This window comes from Dunckerocampus dactyliophorus, chromosome 4 (assembly GCF_027744805.1).
Source record: "Dunckerocampus dactyliophorus isolate RoL2022-P2 chromosome 4, RoL_Ddac_1.1, whole genome shotgun sequence".
Classification (NCBI taxonomy): Eukaryota; Metazoa; Chordata; class Actinopteri; order Syngnathiformes; family Syngnathidae; genus Dunckerocampus; species Dunckerocampus dactyliophorus.
This window is the reverse complement of record NC_072822.1, coordinates 1,445,658-1,466,491: the sequence shown is the minus strand read 5'-3', so window position 1 is coordinate 1,466,491 and position 20,834 is coordinate 1,445,658. Positions and strand designations below refer to the sequence as shown.

At 43.3% G+C, this 20,834-nt stretch overlaps 1 protein-coding gene across 8 annotated transcripts in view; it reads right to left on the bottom strand.

Moving 5' to 3' along the window:
* Positions 1-20,834, bottom strand: part of wdfy3 (WD repeat and FYVE domain containing 3) — an 83,856-nt gene that overhangs the window by 4,188 nt on the left and 58,834 nt on the right. For all 8 annotated transcript variants that reach the window (XM_054774489.1, XM_054774490.1, XM_054774488.1 and 5 more), the window contains 26 exons: positions 20,156-20,316; positions 16,911-17,140; positions 16,728-16,837; positions 15,042-15,224; positions 13,500-13,657; positions 13,343-13,420; positions 13,030-13,260; positions 7,027-7,195; positions 6,798-6,961; positions 5,949-6,097; positions 5,585-5,705; positions 5,394-5,479; positions 3,569-3,649; positions 3,444-3,498; positions 3,243-3,362; positions 3,044-3,161; positions 2,750-2,856; positions 2,522-2,675; positions 2,359-2,450; positions 2,070-2,282; positions 1,840-1,981; positions 1,590-1,744; positions 752-910; positions 489-668; positions 229-411; positions 61-154 (listed from right to left, as the gene is read on the bottom strand). In XM_054774489.1, the coding sequence (XP_054630464.1) occupies positions 61-154; positions 229-411; positions 489-668; positions 752-910; positions 1,590-1,744; positions 1,840-1,981; positions 2,070-2,282; positions 2,359-2,450; positions 2,522-2,675; positions 2,750-2,856; positions 3,044-3,161; positions 3,243-3,362; positions 3,444-3,498; positions 3,569-3,649; positions 5,394-5,479; positions 5,585-5,705; positions 5,949-6,097; positions 6,798-6,961; positions 7,027-7,195; positions 13,030-13,260; positions 13,343-13,420; positions 13,500-13,657; positions 15,042-15,224; positions 16,728-16,837; positions 16,911-17,140; positions 20,156-20,316 (3,693 nt within the window). The remainder of the gene's footprint in view (positions 1-60; positions 155-228; positions 412-488; positions 669-751; positions 911-1,589; positions 1,745-1,839; positions 1,982-2,069; positions 2,283-2,358; positions 2,451-2,521; positions 2,676-2,749; positions 2,857-3,043; positions 3,162-3,242; positions 3,363-3,443; positions 3,499-3,568; positions 3,650-5,393; positions 5,480-5,584; positions 5,706-5,948; positions 6,098-6,797; positions 6,962-7,026; positions 7,196-13,029; positions 13,261-13,342; positions 13,421-13,499; positions 13,658-15,041; positions 15,225-16,727; positions 16,838-16,910; positions 17,141-20,155; positions 20,317-20,834) is intronic.

The following is a 20,834-nucleotide window of genomic DNA, read 5'->3' as shown; positions in this document are numbered from 1 at the left end:
CTTCCTTTACGTGATTTTATTTTGCAGCGTCCTGCTTTTTTTGTTTTTGCCGAGACTCACCGAGCTTCTCTTCGCCGCAACAGTCGGGAACGTCGGGCTCCACGGGTTCCGGAGCGGGGGTCTCTGGTACTTGGAGGAACTCCATCCTCCAGAACTACAACAAGGCAGTAAGCCATGAGTGGATATTTCACACCCGTTGCCGCGACAGAGGGAGGGATATATGGTTACCCTGACAACGCCGTCCGAGTGTCCCGTGATGATGACGTTCTGCGTGTCCCACTCGTTCATCTCAGAGACGCAGCAGCACGCAATCTGCTGGCTGCGGCCCGTGAAGGTGTTGGCGCTGGCGATGGGGCTGCCGTTGATGCTCCACACATGGATGTAGGTGCCCGCGCACGACACAATATCACCCTGCGTGCACACATTACCCACATTACATAGCGAGTAGACAGGTGGGTTTTGGGGATGGGGCGTTGATGATGTCGCACCGTCAGCTCGTTAATGCACAGAGCAGAGACGGGCGCCCGGTGGCCTCTGAGCTGCGTGACGAAGGACAGCTTGTTGAGGTCCCACACGATGCACGTTCTGTCTCGTGATCCGCTCACCACGATGTGGTACGCCGACGACGCAGTCAGACACGTGACGGCGTCCGTGTGACCGAGCAGCGCCTGTAAGCAGAGGGGGGCGAGGGGCGATATCGTGTCATGGCGCTCGTCCTTCAACCAGCTACTGGTCTGAGCACACGTTCTACCTGTTTGAGCGCGAGCGACTTGGCCCGCTCTTTGGACGTTCCCATCTCCCAAACGCAGATGGCGGTGCTGGTCCCGCCCGTGATGACCAGCTTGGGGTTGGGGCAGATGGCGCAGAGGATCTGACCCCACTCGGAGAGACACTCGTAGACCACCAATGCCTGGCAGCAGACAACATTTATGGTTACAAACTACTGCAGCTTGAGGAGTGTAAGTACTAGTGCCAACCAGCAGGGGGAGACGTTTCCTTTAAAGATTGTCAAATTTCAGTTTTGGACATATATCAGTGTCTCTCTTCAAGATTGAAGATTCAAGAGTTTTATTGTCATATGCATAGTAAAACAGGTGGTTCTGCTATGCAGTGAAATTCTTATTCTGTTCATTCTCCCCCCCCAAAAAATGAATGAATGAATGAATGAATGAATGAATGAATGAATAAATAAATCAATAAATAAAGTGTGTGTGTGTGTTGCGTGCGGCGTGTGTGATTGCTTCGTTGAGAAGCCTGATGGCCTGTGGGTAAAAGCTGTTTGCCAGCCTTGTGGTCCTGGACTTCAAACTCCTGTAGCGTCTGCCTGACGGTAGGAGTGTGAATAATGAGTGTTGTGGATGTGTGCTGTCCTTGATGAGGTTGTGTGTTCTTCGTAGGACTCTAGTTTTATAAATGTCTTGCAGTGAGGGGAGGGCTGCCCCAACAATGTTCTGTGAGGTCTTGATCACCCGCTGGAGTGCCTTCCTATCACGTGTTGTACAGTTACCGTACCAAACAGTGATGGAGGCGCTGGCTTTCTTGTTGTTTTTAGTTCTAAATGCAGGGTTATTACAGTCTTGCTTACTGACCTTATCAGACTCATAGTTGGCCAGGCGGCAGCTGAGGTCGGCGTAGCCCCACGCGAAGGCCTTGTTCCACGTGGGCGGCACCAACACTTTGTTTTGCTCCACGGCGAGGATGCCTTTGTCCGTGCACACGATTTGGCCCACGGGCTCCTTCAGCTCTGCACCGGGGGAGCGCGTAACCAGAAGGAGAAGACTCAGCAACAATTCAAAAGATTTGAAAATGTAATTTAAAAATGTGTGCATGAGTGCATACCTTTGACAGGTGCAAGGGAGGGTCTGAGATTGTCGAGGTGGTAAAAGAAGATCTTGTCGCTGGTTGAGCTCGGCGGAACATTGGCTGTTTCTCCATTGGCTTTACCGCGTACTCGTTTCGGAGGGTGGGGCTTCTTGAACAGCTGCAACACACACAAAGTGCCACGCAAACAGTGATGTACACAACGAAACAGCAAGCTTGGTGTTCAGCACTTTAGCACTAGTCGCTACCTGCTTGGGGATCTGTCCAAAGTTGTTGATGAAGCCGATGGTGGCCGTCTCCTTGAGCGGGTCATTGATGTTGTAGATGTCCACCTGGCCCTCGTAGAACAGGTGGTGGAAGACGTTGACTGCCTCCACGGCGGGTGGCCCCTGCTGCTTGTAGCCGAAAATCAGGTCGATCCACTCGTGGAGGTGAGCCGACACGTAGTCGCACTCCAGCGCCTGAGAAAATGCAGTAGGTGGAGTGAGCGGGAAGTCCAAATGCACGTTCATGTCAGGTGACAAAGTGACGTTTCACCTCTCTGTGGACCCGGATGAACTCCCGCGGGTCGCCCTTGGCCCAAGGAGGCAGGATGACGTCGCCCAGCTTGGTGCCGTTCTGCTTGGCGCCTGGTACCATCAAACAGAAAGCAATTAGCATAAATGAGAGTAAATGTCTCTGATGTCAGCCCCCTACTGACCCAGGTCAAAGTTGTTGGAGTTGAGCAGGAACTCGGGCAGGTAGAAGAACTCCGGGATGAGCTCCTTGACATCGGCCATGTTGTGCTTGGAGGCGGAGAGCCAGGCTTCGCGCACGCTGTGGAACATCCTGTCGGCCAGGTCGAAATGTCCTCCCTGGGAACCGAAGTGTTGTTATGTGTCTGCGTCACCTTCACTACACGGTACACTTTATACGGAGGAAGCCCAACCTGGAGTCTGAGGAAGATCTGGGTGAAGGGCTCCATGCGCACCAGGTAGGAGGCCACGATCATGGCGGAGGAGTAGTGTGTGCCGTAGTGGTAGGCCGGAGTCTCACCTGCTCAAACACGGCAAAGAGTCAGCAATGTTTTTGGGACAGTAGTCTTCCATTATAACAGTCTTGCCTTTCTGCACTTCAGACTGTACCATCATTGGCCAGCCTACACGTCAATCATTACTTCATGACCACCGGCACTCATGTCCCACTGGGTCTCTGGTTCGGGTCGTGGGGGTCTGGTTCTTACCATTGGGGTCCTCCCAGTCCTTGTAGCGCTTCTTGTACTGGGTCAGTCTGTCGTCCGTCTGAGCTCCCATCGGCTTGGCCAGGTTCCGGAAGGTCTTGGGGTTGTTCAGGTCGAGCTCCTGCGCCACAAAGAAAAACCGTCACCAGACCTGGCCTTTGAGGTCCTCAGCCGATGCCGCTCACGGACAACCGAAGCTCACCTCAGAGTCGAAGTCGGCCAGGATCCAGGGGAAGACGGGGTACTGCATCAGGTCATTGTAGGAGCGTCCCGCCAGAGTGTTGAGATGCATCAGGTACTGGAAGTTACTGATCTCCCCCCGCTGGACGCACACAGGAAGTAACGTGAGAGACAGGCGTGGACGGACCCGGGGGTTGAATGACACAAGGGTGCCCGGTCTTACCTCCCACCTCTGAGTCACAGACTTCTCACCCACCAGGGTGCTGAGGAGGCCCGACCTGAAGGACGACGAGACAAGAGATTAATCTGTGCAGGTGACACCTTTAGGACTTTTTCAATGCGCCATACCCTTGTTCCACGCTGGTGTTGGGCCTCTGTCCTGACACCGACTCGGAACTGTCTGCCAGTGACGGCACCACCGCTAGGAACCTACAAAGAAATCTACTATTCAAACCTTTTCTTCCAGCAGCTTGCAGCGTTTCCAAATTATACCCAGTGGACAATCACAACTCCCCTTAGCGATCAAAGCTGAACAAGAATGAGGCAGATTCAAGACGTCTAAGGGACCGTGTACAAATTCAAAGCGCACATACACAGGCGCTCCTCATGCTACAACATTGCGAGTTATGACGTTCTGTGCTGCAGCGTTTCATGTTATGACATTCCATGTTACGCCATTTTGGGTTGTGGTTGTTGGTCTTGAAGTGTTGCGAGTTATAACGTTTCACGTTGTGACACATTGTGTTGCGCTTCAAGTTATGATGTTATGTTTTGCCGCGTTTCAAGTTATGACATTGCATATTGTGACATTTCATATTACGACCTTTTGTGTTATGTCATTTCGACTTATGGCATTCCATGTTATGGTGTTCTGTCTTACGACGTTTCAAGTTATGACATTTCATGTTATGGCGCTTTGTGTTAGGGCATTTCATGCTGCAGCATTTTACGCCATGATGTTCTGTGTGACAGCATTTCAAGTTATGGTTTTCATGTTACGCCGTTTCAGGTTGTGGCATCTAATGTTATAGCGGTCTGTCTTATATCATTTCAAGTTATGAGTTTCATGTTATGGTACTTCGTGCTACACCGCTTGGAGTTACGGCGTTTCATGTTATTATGGTCTGTCTTGTACTGTTTTGAGTTTTGATGTTTCATGTTACGGCACTATGTGTTACGACGTTTGGAGTTATAACATTTTATGTTACAATGTTTCAAGTTATGACGTTTCATGTAATCGCAGTGCATGTGGCGACATTTCACATTGTGGCATTTTGCGTTACACCGTTTCGAGTTATGGCATTTCATGTTGTGGTGTTCCATCTTACGGCGTTTTGGAGTTGTGACCTTTCATCTTATGGCACTTTGTGTTACAAGATTTCATGTTACAGCGTTTTATGTCAGCGTTTCAAGTTAGTTTTTTTATAATGTGACATTCCATGTTGCGATGTATGTTACAGCATTTCCTATTACGCCGTTTCGAGTTGTGACGCTTCATGTTATAGTGGTCTGTCTTACAGCATTTTGAGTTATGACAGCTCATGTTATAGCACTTCGTGTTACGCCGTTTCGAGTTAAAGAGTTGAGTGTTACAGTGTTTGAAGTTATGATGTTTCATGTTACGACATCCCATATTGCGACATTTCATATTAAGGCATTTTGTGTTGACTTATGGCATTTCCTATTATGGTGTTCCAAGTTATGACGTTTCAAGTTAGGACATTTCATGGTTACGGGCGGACCTTAGGCAGATAGAGGTTCCAACTTTCACTAAAACTCCACGTACAATGCTGTCGTAGGGACAGATCTCATAGACCAAGGACCTCCTGTAGTTGTTTCATTCATATTTTAGATAGAGATGTTAGCTACTAGGCTGCAAACCAGGGGTGTCCAAAGTGCGGCCCGGGGCACATTTGTTGACATTTATTGACCCGTGATAAAATAAAACTGGAAAAATCGGGCAAAATGGCAGAATGTGAAGACAAAAAGCTGAAATGTTGATACTAGTAACACAAAGTTTTGTCCTTAAACAAAATCCTGTTGTGTAATCGCAGAGGGGATGTTTTAGCAAAGATGTTTCATTGGAGTCCTGCATGGAAACATTTTCAAGCACTTTGCCACACACCCATGGCCAATCAAGCTGGAAAAGGTTCCGCATTCAGTGTATCTGTACCTTTGGTAGACTTTGTTGCGGACTCCTTTCTGGAAAGCCAGCAAGTAGTTCCTCCCATCTGCTGAGAACACCTCCACCGCCATTGGCTGCAACACACACACACACACACACACACACACACACACACACACACACACAAATTTAAGCTTTCTGAATGCCAGACTGACTGAAAACGGAGCGTGCGGGCCGACCTGCAGCAGGTAGCGTCGCTTGTGCACTTCCTTGATGTCCTCGTAGGCGAAGATGCTGCACGTGCGTTTCAGCTGACTTTGACCCTGTCTTGCTCCTCGGGGGATGATGGCCTCGTGCAAACTACACGAAAAACACACCAAGTATAACCATCACTTCTTTGAAAAGACTAATATGGACCGTGATTGTGTCATACTGAGAGACGTTATTATCTTTGTGAATGCAGCGGGTGCATAAATATGTAATGACTCTGCTGCTGTCCTCCCTCAGCAGCATGACATCATCCTGGTAACAGCGTTCGGCGGAATGATGTCATCTCTTATTGCTGGGAGGGGCGAGGGAGGGTGGGGGCGCGAGTGCACGTACTTGGGAGGCAGGGTGTCGATGTCCCTGATCTCCCTGGACACGGTCATGGTGAAGCCGTCGATGACGTAGAAGTGCTCCTTGCCGAACAGCAGCAGACCCTCGCTGGTGTCCAGACCCTGCACGCGGGCACAGCGGTACATGTGCTGGATCTGCAAGCCAACACACAAAAGACCACATCACTGGCGAAAGGAGGGAGACGAACGAGCCCAGGAGCGCCCGGGGCGGAGGCGAGGCAGGACGGGCGGCCTGCGTGCCAGGCTAAAGGCTGTAGCGACTGGGCCACTGCTGCCGAGCCTGCTGCTGGCCAGCGTCGGCTCTCTCGAAGACTGGATGGACGAGCTGAGAGCAAGGATTGCAGCTACGTGACATCGGAGAGTGCTGTGTGTTCGCGGAGGCCTGGCTGGACGGAGGATTTACCGGACTCGGCGGTCCGGTTGGGGACATTTGCCGCTTGCCTGGGAGATCAGACTTCGGCGTCTTGTGGACACAGAGCCTCGGGACTGTTCTCCCCGAATGTTACCAGCATGTAGGCTTTCCCACGAGGGCAAATAGCATCCTGTACCAAGTCTACAGCAACATGAAAGGTGCTTTAAAGGCTCTTTCAAGTCCCCATTTTGAAAAAGCTAATGTCTCTTCTGTTGTTGTTGCTTAATTTATTCGTATTAATGTTTCTTCTGTTCTTATTCATTTTCTTGTGTTTTTCTTTCTTTGTTTCTGCTGGGAGAATGAACAGAGCAAGAATTTCATTGCATAGCAGAACTACCTGTTCTACTGTGCATATGACAATAAAACTCTTGAATCTTAAAAACGTACTGACTGTCGAGACAGAACGGTTTCCTGAGTGCCCACCTTCTCACCCTCCTCCAGGAGGCGCAGCAGAGACGTGTTGTCGGTCCGCTGCTCCTCGTCGGGCCCGCCCGACTCCAGCAGCTGCTCCTGGATCTGATCCTGACTGTCCTCGTCGCCGCCGTCCGCCGTAGAGCGAGACCTCTTGAGGGGAGCCTTGACGAGGCCTGAGAAGAGAGACGCTCGTTAGCAAAGGCTCTTGAGCCGCAGTGTTGCTTACTATTCTTCCGACCTTTGACCCTGGCGATGGTGTCCTCGCCGTGCTCAGGCTCGTGCTGCGTGGTCTCGCCCTCTGTGCTGTGCTCCACCGAGTGCTGGTACATGCCAGGGTTCCCTGACAGCAGGCGCATGTAGTACTCCTTGCTGTCGTAGCTGATGGCTCGGCGGTAGCGTACGGGCTTCTGCGGAGAGAGGAGCGCGTGTCAGGGTGTACGCACTAGACCAAGGGTGTACAAAGTGTGGCCCGGGGGCCATTTGCGGCCTGCGGATGTTTTTTTTATCCGCCCACGACACATTGTAAAAATATAATTTGACATGAAAATGTTAAAAAGCAGCAAAACTGGAAAAACTGACCGTAAATTTAAAAGAATAAAGTCAAAGTATTAAGAGAAAAAAAAGGTTGTAATCTAAAGCAAAAATGTCAGAATTTTACGAGAACAACTTCGTAATATTCTGAGAAAAAAATAACATCTTCTTAGTAGCAGAACATTACTGGCCATTCGAGACGATTTGGACTGATCTCTCAAGGCACACAGAATATGATTATGAGAATAAAACAACTATGAGAATAAAGTCAGAATATTAGGAGAAAAAAGTTGCAACAAGGAAAAAAAAACTTGCAATTTTACGAGAATAAAGTCAACATATTACAAGCAGAAAATTTGAATAACTGGAAAACTGAAAAAAAACAAAAAAAAACAGCAAAAATGGGAAAAAAATTGGTGTAATTTCATCCAAAATATTAAGATAAGATAACAAGTGACAATTTTACAAAAATAAAGTGTAAAGTAATATAAAATATAAATTTAAAAATAAAGGAATATTATGAGGAAAAATCACATTATTTTAGTAGCAATAAGGTGAAATATAAAAAAAAAGAATGTTTTTTAAAAGTTGTAATATTAAGAGAAACAAACTAAGTAAAATTATAATTTTTGGAAAATTAGGTTGGACAAAAAATATTGAATGTTATGGGAATAAGTAAACATATTATTGGAACAATGTCATGATATTACGAGAAGACACATTATTTATGAAGAAAGTTGAAATATTTGGAAAGTGTGGAAAAGAAAAACAACAGCGAAGTTGATATGAATAATAGGCTTTTTCCACCTACTGTACATCACAAAGCTCTGTTGCACTTTTTTCTTGAAATATACAGTATACTGTATATACACAGTATATGTGTGTATATATAAACCTATTATATATACACACTAGCTCCCCAACTTACGAACATCTGACTTGCCAACATTCGGAGATACAAACGCAAGCTGACTATATTTTCATGTATTTTGCCTTTTGGAACTCCATATTTACACTGGTACATGGTTGACCAGTAGAGGGCACTGTGACACTGCTAATGGGACCAACAGGTAGGGAGAGAGTGTAAAGGAGAAATGGAAAGCTAAGTTGTAGCTGTAGGTGCAACCCGGACAGAGCGTGTGATTAAAGTTTATGAAGAGTTAATAGGCCTGCTTAATTCTACACCACCCACAGAACACTACCTCTTTTAGAAGAGTCTAACCACCACCACCATTTGTCCTTTTTTTCAATAACTCCTCCTCCTCCTCCACAACGACGTATGCTCGACCACTCCTCTTCAAAGGTAAATAACATTTATCATTACGTATTATTATATCACTTTTATTATTGTTTTTTTCATTAATTATCCTGGTTTAATATTACTACTGCATCCAAACTCATTCAAGATTCAAGAGTTTTATTGTCATATGCATAGTAAAACAGCAGTTATACTATGCAATGAAATTCTTATTCTGTTTATTCTCCCAAGAAAATTTATTATTGTTGCTTAATTTATTGGTATTTATGTTTCTTATGTTCTTATTCTTTTTCTTGTGTTTTCTTTATGCAACAACAACAGAAGAGACATTAATACAGATAAATAATACAAATAAATAAATAAATAAATAAAGTGCCATGAGTGTGTGTGTGTTGCGTGTGGCGTGTGTGAGTGCTTCGTTGAGAAGCCTGATGTCCTGTGGGTAAAAGCTGTTTGCCCATGACAAATGCAGTCGAACGAGCACGTAGCATAGCCCTTACATCACAGTTCATCCACTGTTTTTGGTTAGGGTATTTTCTGTAATACTTGGTGGTGGTAACAGTCTCTATGCATGTGCTAATGTAGCCAGTAACAGCAGAAGCATATTCATCCAAATCAACAGTACAATCTTCCCTCCCCGCTGCAGTTTTAAACACATCCCAGTTTGTGCAGCCAAAGCAGTCCTGAAGTACTTGATCAGTTTCTTCATTCCACACTTTAACTGCTGTACTTACAGGGGGAGCTTGTTTGAGAAGTTGTCTGTATGTTGGATAAAGGAATATAGAGATGTGGTCAGCCTTTCCAAAGTGGGCTCTTGGAACAGCCTTCAAAGCACCTTTCATGTTGCTGTAGACTTGGTCCAGGATGTTATTTTCCCTTGTGGGAAAGCTCACATGCTGGTAATATTTGGGGAGGACAGTCCTGAGGTTGCAGTGGTTGAAATCGCCAGATATAATGAATACGTATCAAGGATCAAAGATGGCGCCCTCCGTGGCAGACGTCTCTGTGACACTCTCCCGTGTTTTTCTATTTTTTGCTATTTTATTGTTCATTTTGGACATTCAACACACTCACGCAGTACATTACAACAGAGAGACACTTTTGAACATCGGCAGGGTTCACCATGAACCTTCATTTAGCCTCTCAGACTTTGCCTTTCTTCTGCGCCGGGAGAACGCAGCAGCCTGCGGACCTGGTGAGCTGAATACCCGGCGAGCAAAGCATCCGAGGCGTAAACGAGGCAAGCGAGCCGGCCTGCATGCTAGGCTAAAAGCTAGAGCGACGAGGCCACCGCTACCAAGCCTGCTGCTAGCCAACGTCCGCTCTCTTGAAAACAAGATGGACGAACTACGAGCAAGGATTACAGCTCAACGTGAGATCAGGGAATGCTGTGTCCTCACCTTCACAGAAACCTGGCTGACGGAGGATATACCGGACTCGGCGATCCAGTTGGAATCATTTGCTGCTTACCGGGGAGATCGGACTTTAGCGTCTGGTAAACACAGAGGTGGCGGCGTCTGTGTTTACGTAAACAAACGGTGGTGCACAGACGTACAGACGATGGAAAAGCACTGCTCGCAGGACATTGAGCTGCTGATGGTGAAATGCAGACCTTTTTATTTGCCTCGTGAGTTTAGCGCTGTGTATTTAACTGCTGTTTACATCCCACCACGAGCTAACACTGCTAATGCACTAGGCCTCCTGCATGACATCATTGATAAACACGAGACCAAACACCCAGACGCTGTATTTATTATATCTGGCGATTTCAACCACTGTAACCTCAGGACTGTCCTCCCCAAATATTACCAGCATGTGAGCTTTCCCACAAGGGAAAATAACATCCTGGACCAAGTCTACAGCAACATGAAAGGTGCTTTGAAGGCTGTTCCAAGACCCCACTTTGGAAAGGCTGACCACATCTCTATATTCCTTTATCCAACATACAGACAACTTCTTAAAAAAGCTCCCCCTGTACGTACAGCAGTTAAAGTATGGAATGAAGAAACTGATCAAGTACTTCAGGACTGCTTTGGCTGCACAAACTGGGATGTGTTTAAAACTGCAGCGGGGAGGGAAGATTGTACTGTTGATTTGGATGAATATGCTTCTGCTGTTACTGGCTACATTAGCACATGCATAGAGACTGTTACCACCACCAAGTATTACAGAAAATACCCTAACCAAAAACAGTGGATGAACTGTGATGTAAGGGCTAAGCTACGTGCTCGTTCGACTGCATTTGTCATGGGCACCGCTGATGACTACAAAAAGGCCAGATATGACCTGAGGAGGTCCATACGGGAGGCCAAGAGGCAGTACAGACAGAAGCTGGAGGGCTACTATTCCACCTCAGACCCTCGGCGCATGTGGGCGGGGCTCCAGCACATCACAGACTATCGACAGCAGAGTAGCGTAGCCACGTCCAGCCAAACCACACTTCCAGATGAGCTGAACGAGTTCTATGCCCGCTTTGACACCCAAACTCCTGATGAGCAGAGAGGGTGGCTGAACCTGGGGAGCACACAGGACTCACCTCTCATGGTGACATCAGCTGATGTGCGCAGGGTTCTAAACAAAACAAACCCACGAAAAGCAGCAGGGCCAGACAACATCTCAGGACGTGCACTTCGGGTTTGCTCATCAGAGCTAGCTGATGTGCTTGCTGACATATTTAACCTGTCGCTTGCACAAGCATCTGTACCGACCTGCTTTAAGTCCACCACCATAGTGCCCGTACCCAAGAAGAGCAACGTGACCTGCTTGAATGACTATCGCCCTATAGCACTCACTCCTATTGTTATGAAGTGCTTTGAAAGATTAGTCATGACCCACATCAAAAAGAGCATCCCGGCGGCAACCGTGGACCCTCTACAGTTTGCATATCGCCAGAACCGGTCCACGGATGATGCAGTCAACACTGCCATCCACACAGCCCTTTCTCACCTACAGGGCCAGGACACATACGTCAGAATGCTATTTATAGACTATAGCTCTGCATTCAATACAGTCAGCCCCCACAAACTCACAGATAAGCTCCTCACACTTGGCCTGTCTCCCTCCCTCTGTAACTGGGTGTTTAACTTTCTCACAGGCAGACCCCAGTCAGTCAGAGTCCACAATCGCACATCCAGCTCAAGAATTGTGAGCACTGGGACCCCACAGGGGTGTGTGCTGAGTCCACTCCTCTACACGCTCTTCACCTACGATTGCGTGGCCTCCCAGAACAACACCAGCATCATTAAATTTGCAGATGACACTACAGTCATCGGACTGATCACTGGTGGTGTTGAAACATCATACAGAAGAGAGGTGGCGGACCTCATAGCTTGGTGTCGTGATAACAATCTCCTTCTCAATACAGATAAGACTAAAGAGATGATCATCGACCCAAGAACAAGGGAAAAGGAGCCGCATAGACCCCTGTTTATTGATGAGACTGAGGTGGAGAGGGTGAAAACCTTCAAGTTCCTTGGCACACACATCAGCGAGGACCTCACCTGGTCTCACAACACCCAACAAATTCTGAAGAAGTCCCAAAGGAGACTGTACTTCCTGAGAAGACTGAGGAAATTTGGCATGTCCACCACAATCCTGAGTTGCTTCTACAGATGCACCATCGAAAGTGTCCTTACAGCCTCCATCACTGTTTGGTACGGTAACTGTACAACACGTGATAGGAAGGCACTCCAGCGGGTGATCAAGACCTCACAGAACATTGTTGGGGCAGCCCTCCCCACACTGCAAGACATTTATAAATCTAGAGTCCTACGCAGAACACACAACCTCATCAAGGACAGCACACATCCACAACACTCATTATTCACACTCCTACCGTCAGGCAGACGCTACAGGAGTTTGAAGTCCAGGACCACAAGGCTGGCAAACAGTTTTTACCCACAGGCCATCAGGCTCCTCAACGAAGCACTCGCACACGCCGCACGCAACACACGCACACACTCATAGCACTTTATTTATTTATTTATTTGTATTATTTACTTGTATTAATGTCTCGTCTGTTGTTGTTGCTTAATTTATTGGTATATATGTTTATGTGTTTATGTTTCTTATGTTCTTATTCTTTCATTTGTTTTCTTTCTTTTCTTGGGAGAATGAACAGAATAAGATTTTCATTGCATGGTACAACTGCTGTTTTACCATGCACATGACAATAAAACTCTCTTGAATCTACAGCGTCCAGGTGTTTGGTCTCGTGTTTATCAAAGATGTCATGCAGGAGGCCCAGTGCATATTTACATACATACACATATACTGTATATGTATATACGTACATGTAGTACCTATATCATTGCTAATATTACCTTTTCCCCTACTTAAGAACAATTCAACTTAAGAACGGTTGTCTGGAACCAATTGTGTTCGTAAGTTGGGGACCGAGTGTATACTGTATATATACAAACATCTATTTAAAAAGCGGACTTAAAGGCAAACCTGTGCCGAGTTGGCGTTGTTCTCCGTCTCGGGGATGTACGGGTAGTGGATGTAGAACATGTCGTTGCGCACCATCTTCTTCCTCATGCGACACGGGCCCTCCGTCATCTCCAGCACAAACTTGTCCAAGTGGGAGCCGATGGGGGGCCCCCAGAGGCCTCGCTCGCGCAGCAGCTCATACTCGATGGACGCCCACTCCTCCGTCACGTACTTGAGGGCGTTCTGCTGCCGCTGGCGTACGCAAGCGCGACACGGGTCACTTTAAAAGCGCTCCCCTCGCATCTGCTTACCTTTTTTTCTTTTTTTTTTTTACCTCTTGATGTTCTTTGTACTGCATGGCCACCAGGTCTCGGACCACGGCGATGTGCGTGAACATCCACTGGAAAGCCTCCTGTTGGTGCAAACATAGGATGGTTGATTTATGGTTGATGGCAGGGATTGTGTGGTCGGGCGCACGCGGCGGCGCTCACCTGCGCGGAGAGGCTGTTCTTGTTCAGGCTGTTCTCCTTCTTGTTCCGCCGCACGCCCGTCAGCTTGGACAGGGCGAAGCCGCTGCTCACTCGGGACAGCTTGGACTGGGTCGCCGGTGCAACCGCCTCGCCACGGCTGATGCACTTCTTCTCGTGAACTGAGCGGCATATAAAATAGTATCATGAATGAAGCTGCAGGTGGCGCCATGGCACTGGTTATATATGTTATGTGGGACCGTGAAAAAATTTCTGTCCCCTCCCTAAAAAAGACTTGAGAACCACTGCATTACGATAAGATGTATCTACATCACAGGTGCCAAACTCAAGGCCCAGGGGCCCCCCCATATTTTATGTGGCCCGCAAAATCCCAGAAATAATGCACGTCAAAAAGACACTTATTTTATTTCATTATTATTTGTAAAAGCATTTGTATACGTATATATATTTGAATTTTATTACTATTAATCATCATTATTTGTAAAAACCTTTGTATACGTGTATATATATTTGAATGTTATTACTATTAATCATTATTTGTAAAAACATTTGTATACGTATACATATTTGAATGTTATTACTATTATTATTAATGTATTCTTGTAACAGTTTTAATATACTCAGATTTATTTTTTATTATTGTATATTATTGTAAAATATATATATTTTTTATTTACTTGCTGAAATATGTTTATATTACATGAAGTAAAAAAAAAAAAGATTAAAAAAAAATTTAAAAAATCTTGCTTGGTAATTGTATTTGTCACCAATTTTGTTGTCAAATCCAATTTAATTATTTTGTATTATTTATAATGACTAATTAATATAACAATTATTTGTATCTTTATTGATATAAAATGGTATATTTCTAATTGTATTTATATAAACTATATCTCATGTTTGATATGAATATTAAATTAACATTAATATATGATGAATGTATATTCATATATTTATTTTTTCCTTGTATGTTTATACATTATTATAAAATAGTAATATACATTACAACGTTAATATATTACATATATTATTTTTAATGGGTTTTTATTTTGTTATATATACATTTTGATACATTATTTTTTTATTTACATAAAATGTTATATTTATAGTTGAATTTATCAAAATGACATATAATATCTTACCTAATTATTATATTAACATGATCATATAATAAATATAAATTAGATATTTTATAATCAATGATTATTGTAGACTTATCCAATAGTTGTATGCTGGAATTTGCGGTTGGCACGCTGACTTGTTTCAAAGTAAGTTTGTTAGTGAAACAACACAAAGTGAAAATAATGATAATAATGAAACGTGTGGTAATATCATGAGGCCATTATACACGAATATGCTTCCACAGTTCCAGGTGGCCCTCCGAGGGTAACCATAACTGCGATGTGGTCCACGCTGAAAAGCAGTTTGACGCCCCTGCACTACACCATAAACACAGATGACAGTGATGTGATGCTCCAGTTCTGTAAATTGAGGCCCCGAAAGGCCGTCACACGTCTACTAGCGGACAGAAGGAAGGGGACGCACCCAGGTGGTTCTGCCAGCTCTTGAGGGCGGGCTCCTCCAGGGCGGGCCGGGCCGTGACGATGTCCACGTGTCCTCTGTCGTTGCAGGGCAGAGACACCTTGAAGATGTCCTCCAGCATCTGACGCTTGCTGTGCATCAGCTCGGTCCACACGCGGTTCACCGCCTTCAACAGCAGCTGTCGCCCTGGAAAGCAGTCCAGCCGCCACATCATTCATCACACATATTTACACCATCAGGCGTGTCTCAGAGCCAGCCAATCACCTATCAAATGAGTAGTCGTGGAACACCGATTTATTTACACTATTTTTTTTCCCCCATTTTATTTTCATATATATTTTTTTGCATTACTTATTTGATCTTTTTTATTTTAATAATTTTTTTAATGAACAAAATTTTAAAACACTGCTTTTAACAAAAAATTTTAAACACATATTTTGCTTTTTTTTTTTTATTCAATGACATTTTGAGCACAACTTTAAAAAAATATAAATAAAAAATCAGTTCACAAAATACACACGCAAAAAAATGTAGTCACATAGTGTCTAAAACCCCCCCCAAAGGGTGTCTGTGTGTTGTGAAACATTAAATTTATTTGTACTCATCTTTTATTTGAATTTAATTTAATAATGCATTCTTTGATTATTTAATTTTATTATTTTTTATTAACTCAATTTTAAACACCGCATTTTAACAAACTGTATTTTTAAACACACATTTTGCTTACCATTTTTTATATTCAATGGCATTTTCAGCAAAATTGGATATTAAAAATTCCATTACATGGTGTCACACAAAAAATTGAAGTTCTGGACCACCGGAATTATTTGCACAAAATTTTTATATACAATTATAATTTATATATTTTTTCATTTTATATATTCTTTAATTAACTCAATTTTAAAACACCAATTTTTAAAAAACACATTTTTTGCTTACAATTTTTTTCAATGACATTTTCAACACAATTTGATATAAAGAAAAGAAATCAATTCACAAAATTCACATGCAAAAACATAAAACATAAAAATACATAAAAAGTGTCTACAAAAGCATTGGATTTATTTGCACTGAATTTTATTTTATTTTTTATATTGTTTTTTTATTATCTATTTTTATTTTATTATTTTTTCTGAACTCAATTTTAAAACACTGCATTTTAACCAGCTGAATTTTTTTAACACTTTTTTTTTTTTTTTTTTTACAATTTTAATATTCAATGATATTTTCAGCACAATTGGATGTAAAAAATAAAATCAGTTCACAAAATACACACGCAAAAAAATTAAGTTCAAGAAATAATAATTTCTTAAATGTAAAATACTGTAAATAATTACATTATTTCCTGCGCGTATACGACTCAATTTTGGATCAACATTTCTAAGAAAATCGGCTGATGTGACGCATGGATTAGTTCCAACTAGCTGCTTCTCTCTTTAATTACCGTGGTTGACTTATTTCTGTGTACCTTACACGGGCCAGTGAGGGACTGATGTGTATCTTCTCTAGCCTCCCTAAATGGCTAAAAGAAGTCAACAAACGCTTAGCCTACCAAGTCCACAAATGAAGTGAGAGTTGTAGACCACCACAACGTACGCCACCAGTCAACTGCTGAGCTCTCAAGTGGCGTTATCAACGTAGGTGATTATTAACGTGTGCCAAGAACGTGTATCATCGTTGCATCCTTACCCTCGCTGACGTCGTGGTTGTTGGCCGTGTCGTTCTCGTTTTCCGGGGACATCATGACGTGCCACGTGGTCATTCTGGCCTCCGCCTCCAGGCCGAAGCCGTCCACGCTGCTGCAGAGACGCAAACTCGTCAGTACCGGCCTACCTCTGGCTACTTTTTGCGCTTTAAAAAGGGCGTCTGTACCTCCCAGCGTGCAGGCAGATGAAGCAGTGAGCCAGGCAGGCCACAAAGTCCTGGTCGTGGTTGCCCGGCCCCAGCACCAGGTTGCGGTTGACGGTGAGCACCCGCAGGGCGTCCAGCAGCGCCACCTGCTGGGCCACCGTCTTGTGGGGGCGGCAGAGCTGGTAGAGCACTGTGCGGTTCAGGCAGTGGTAGATGGGGTCCAGGGACAGACCCTGCGAGCGCCTCTTGGACTGGGGAGAGAAGGCGCGGCGAGCGGTGAGGATCAGGGTAAAAGTGCGGGAATGCTTCCGAGTGGAAAGATTTGTTTTTTCAGCTGGGGTGGGTTTAGGATTTGAAGGATTTGAGGGATTTGAGGGCTTAGCTCTGCTAGCAGACCGTTTGTGTGAAAGCATACGTTCTCGTGTATGCATACCCGCACTCTCATCTCGCTAAATAAGCTCACCAAACACATGCATACAGACATAATAAGAGAAAATTTAACATAAAAACCTGTTTACAACCTTCTAAATATGCTTGTTTATATTATTAGAGCCCTCTAGATGTGACATAACACCCCTATAGTCACCTTTACACTCCTATTACCCAATATAGTAGACCGAATAAAAGAAAATAAGACATATAAGCCATAAAACCCTAAACCCTAAACATGGAAATATGCTTTTAACATTATTAGAGCCCTCCAGATGTGTAATAACACCCCTATAGTCACCTTTACACTCATATTACAGAATATTGTAGACATAATATGAGAAAATAAGATCTGTTTATGACCTTGTAAATGCGGTTTCTAACATTGTTAGTGCCCTCAACACATGTAACAACACCCCTAAAGTCATCTTTACACGCCTATTACCCAATATAGCAGACATAATAAGAGAAAATAAGACAAAGAAAACCTGTTTACCACTTTTCTAAATATAGTTTTTAAAATTATTAGAGCCCTCTAAGCATGAAATAACACCCCTATAGACATAACATTACTGACACCTAGTGACCACTATAGAATACTACACATCATCACAACGCCTTTGAATGCGCCTTAAGAATGCCTCTTTTTACTCCAGTTAGATATTTTTGTGTTTAAAATCCTCATTTAGGCAAAAGAAACGTAAAATTTGCTTGAATATGCATGTTTTTCGACAAACAATAGACTGTATCCAACCACGAAACAGCATCATTTATTCATTAACATGTTTACAGCGACACATTCACGCCAAAAACCTTCTCCTGTCGCAAACAAGACGGGGGGTGTACATGGTGAGAGAAGCATAAAAAGTCCTACAAATGTAAATCTTTCCTGAGAAAAGATGTGCGTTTGGGTGTGAAAAATTAATTTCACTATGTAATCCCTTAATCTTCTTACTGTGTGTGTGTGTGTGTGTGAGGTGTGGAGTAGAGAAGGAATTACATAGAACACACCAAACACAAAGTCCATGTCCATACTTTTCTACACCTTCTCACCAGGAGTAAATACAGTAGACGCCCCTACAACGTAAATAATCACCCAAACTCACCCCTTTGGGCCTTCAAAATATTAAAAGTCCACCAAATATGGTGGGAAAATATAAGAAAACATTAGCATAAACATAGTAGAGTAACATTCCAATATAAAATAAGGCAATAAATAAGATTACTGTAAATGAATAAAACTGAAAAACAAAACCAATCCTACCGTTCACGAGATGTCTTGATTAGGAGCGCAAGTGGAGGCAGGAAGGAGGAGAAGGACTAGACTTAAAGAGTCTAAGAGTCAGCTGGTCTCACAGACAAACGCACACACGCTACACGATAATGCTGTGTGCAAAATTTTAATTTGTAACTTAACTTAATTGTTTAAGTTAGTTTCAGGGGGACTACGAAGAGGAAGGAGGTTGAAGGGACAAGCCTGTCTCTCACACAAACTCACGTACGTGCTGTATAACTCAGCCAATGAGATGAGAGCGGAGGCGGTGCACCGATAATCAGCCAATGAGATGAGAGGGAGGCGGTGCCCCGAAAATCAGCCAATGAGAGCGTGATGCGTCAGAAGGCGTCACCAAGTGTTAGTCTGAATTTACACCGACTTGAGGCATTAATAAAGTTGATTGGAAAAAAAAAAAAAAGACTTGCACTGACTTGACGCTTTATGTTATATGGAATTTCTTCTGTAATACGAAGCAAAAACTTTACATCAATTCTTTATGTTCAGTGGAATTTATGTAAAAGGAGGTTTACGTTATGCGAGGTACTACTGTACAAAGTTTTAGGCTCCATGTATGCGCGCGCACACGCACGCACGCACACGCACACGCACACACACACACACACACACACACACACACACACACAGTAAGATTACATAGTGGGCATAGGGATTACATAGTGAAACCTAACCTAACAAGAAAAAGTCCTAATTTTATGAGAGTAACATCGTAATATTAGGAGAAAAAATAACTTCTATAATTTTTAGTAGCGTAACATTGAAGTATTCAAGTAAAAACTTTTTGTTTTTTGAAAAAAAGTCATAATTTACAAGAAACAAACAAAAAACAATTAAATTGAAATTTTTGCATCATTAGGTTGAATAAAAATTCAAAATATTATGAGAATAAAGTCATAATATTACTAGCAGAACATTGAAATTATTGAAAATGTGAAAAAAGCTGTAATTTTACAAGAATAAAGTCCAAATATTAAGAGGTAAAATAGTCGTATTCTAACAAGAAAAAAGTCACAATTTTATGAACATAATCTTAAAATAACATCATTTTAGAGCATAAAGTTGAAATATTAAAGGAAGCCTTTTTTATGAGAAACAAAACAAAATAAAACTGGAATTAGCATGGGAAAAAAAGGTAAAATATTACGGGAGTAAAGTCATAATATTACAAGAAGATTATTTATGAAGGAAGTTGAAATAGTTGGGAAAAAAACAGCAAAAATGGGAAAACAAAGAGCAAAGAGCTAAGATTCTATTAATAATAGGCTTTTTCACTTATATGACAAAGCTGAGATGCACTTTTTTCTTGAAATATATTTAACTTCTTCACCAAATATGAAAGTGGCAAAGGTGCGTCCTATGCGGTCCTACGCTTATACTGTAGAAGAGACCAACATGCGGATGCTGCTTATCTCATTCCATCCTGTTCACTGCTTGTATTTACTGCAAGTCGACTTTGCGAATGTAATGTGAAAATCCAGCCATTTTTTCTTAGGAAAATCTTTTTAAAAAATGGCCGCATGTCACTGCAGTGTGTGTTGTGCACCTGTCCTATGAGCTGCACGATGAAGTCCACCACCAGCTTGGAGTCCTTGTTGAACATGCCCTGCCACAGCTTGTCCACCACGCGCTGACTGAAGTAGAAGACGTTGTGGACCAGAATCTGGTAGCTGCCGCCACTGCTAAGGGGCAGCGTGGAGTCCTCACCTGGAAGGAGGGCGCCAGCATGGACACGCAAGATGGAAGAATTATTAGGTTGATATTGGTATAAAAATGAGATGTCGGTTTTCCCGCCGATAATGATACTGTTCTAAACCCAACCGTGATAAGTAAATTTACACACAGTAGGATTCCTTATTTATATATTTAATATTTTAGTAGTTAGAGCATAGAAACCCTGTTTACTCTATGCTTTCTAACATTATTAGAGTCTTCTATAACACCTTAAATATCACCTTTAGACTCCTATTACCCAATATAGTAGACATAAGAGAAAATAAGACAGAGAAAGCCTGTTTACGACCTTCTAAACATGTTTTGTTAACATTAGTAGAGTCCTCTAGACATGAAATAACACCTTAAATATCACCTTTAAACTCCTGTTACCCAATATAGTAGACATAATAAGAGAAAATAAGACATAGAAAGCCTGTTTATGACCTTCTAAATATGTTTTTTAGCATTATTAGAGCCCTGTAGACATGAAATAATACCCCTGTAGTCAC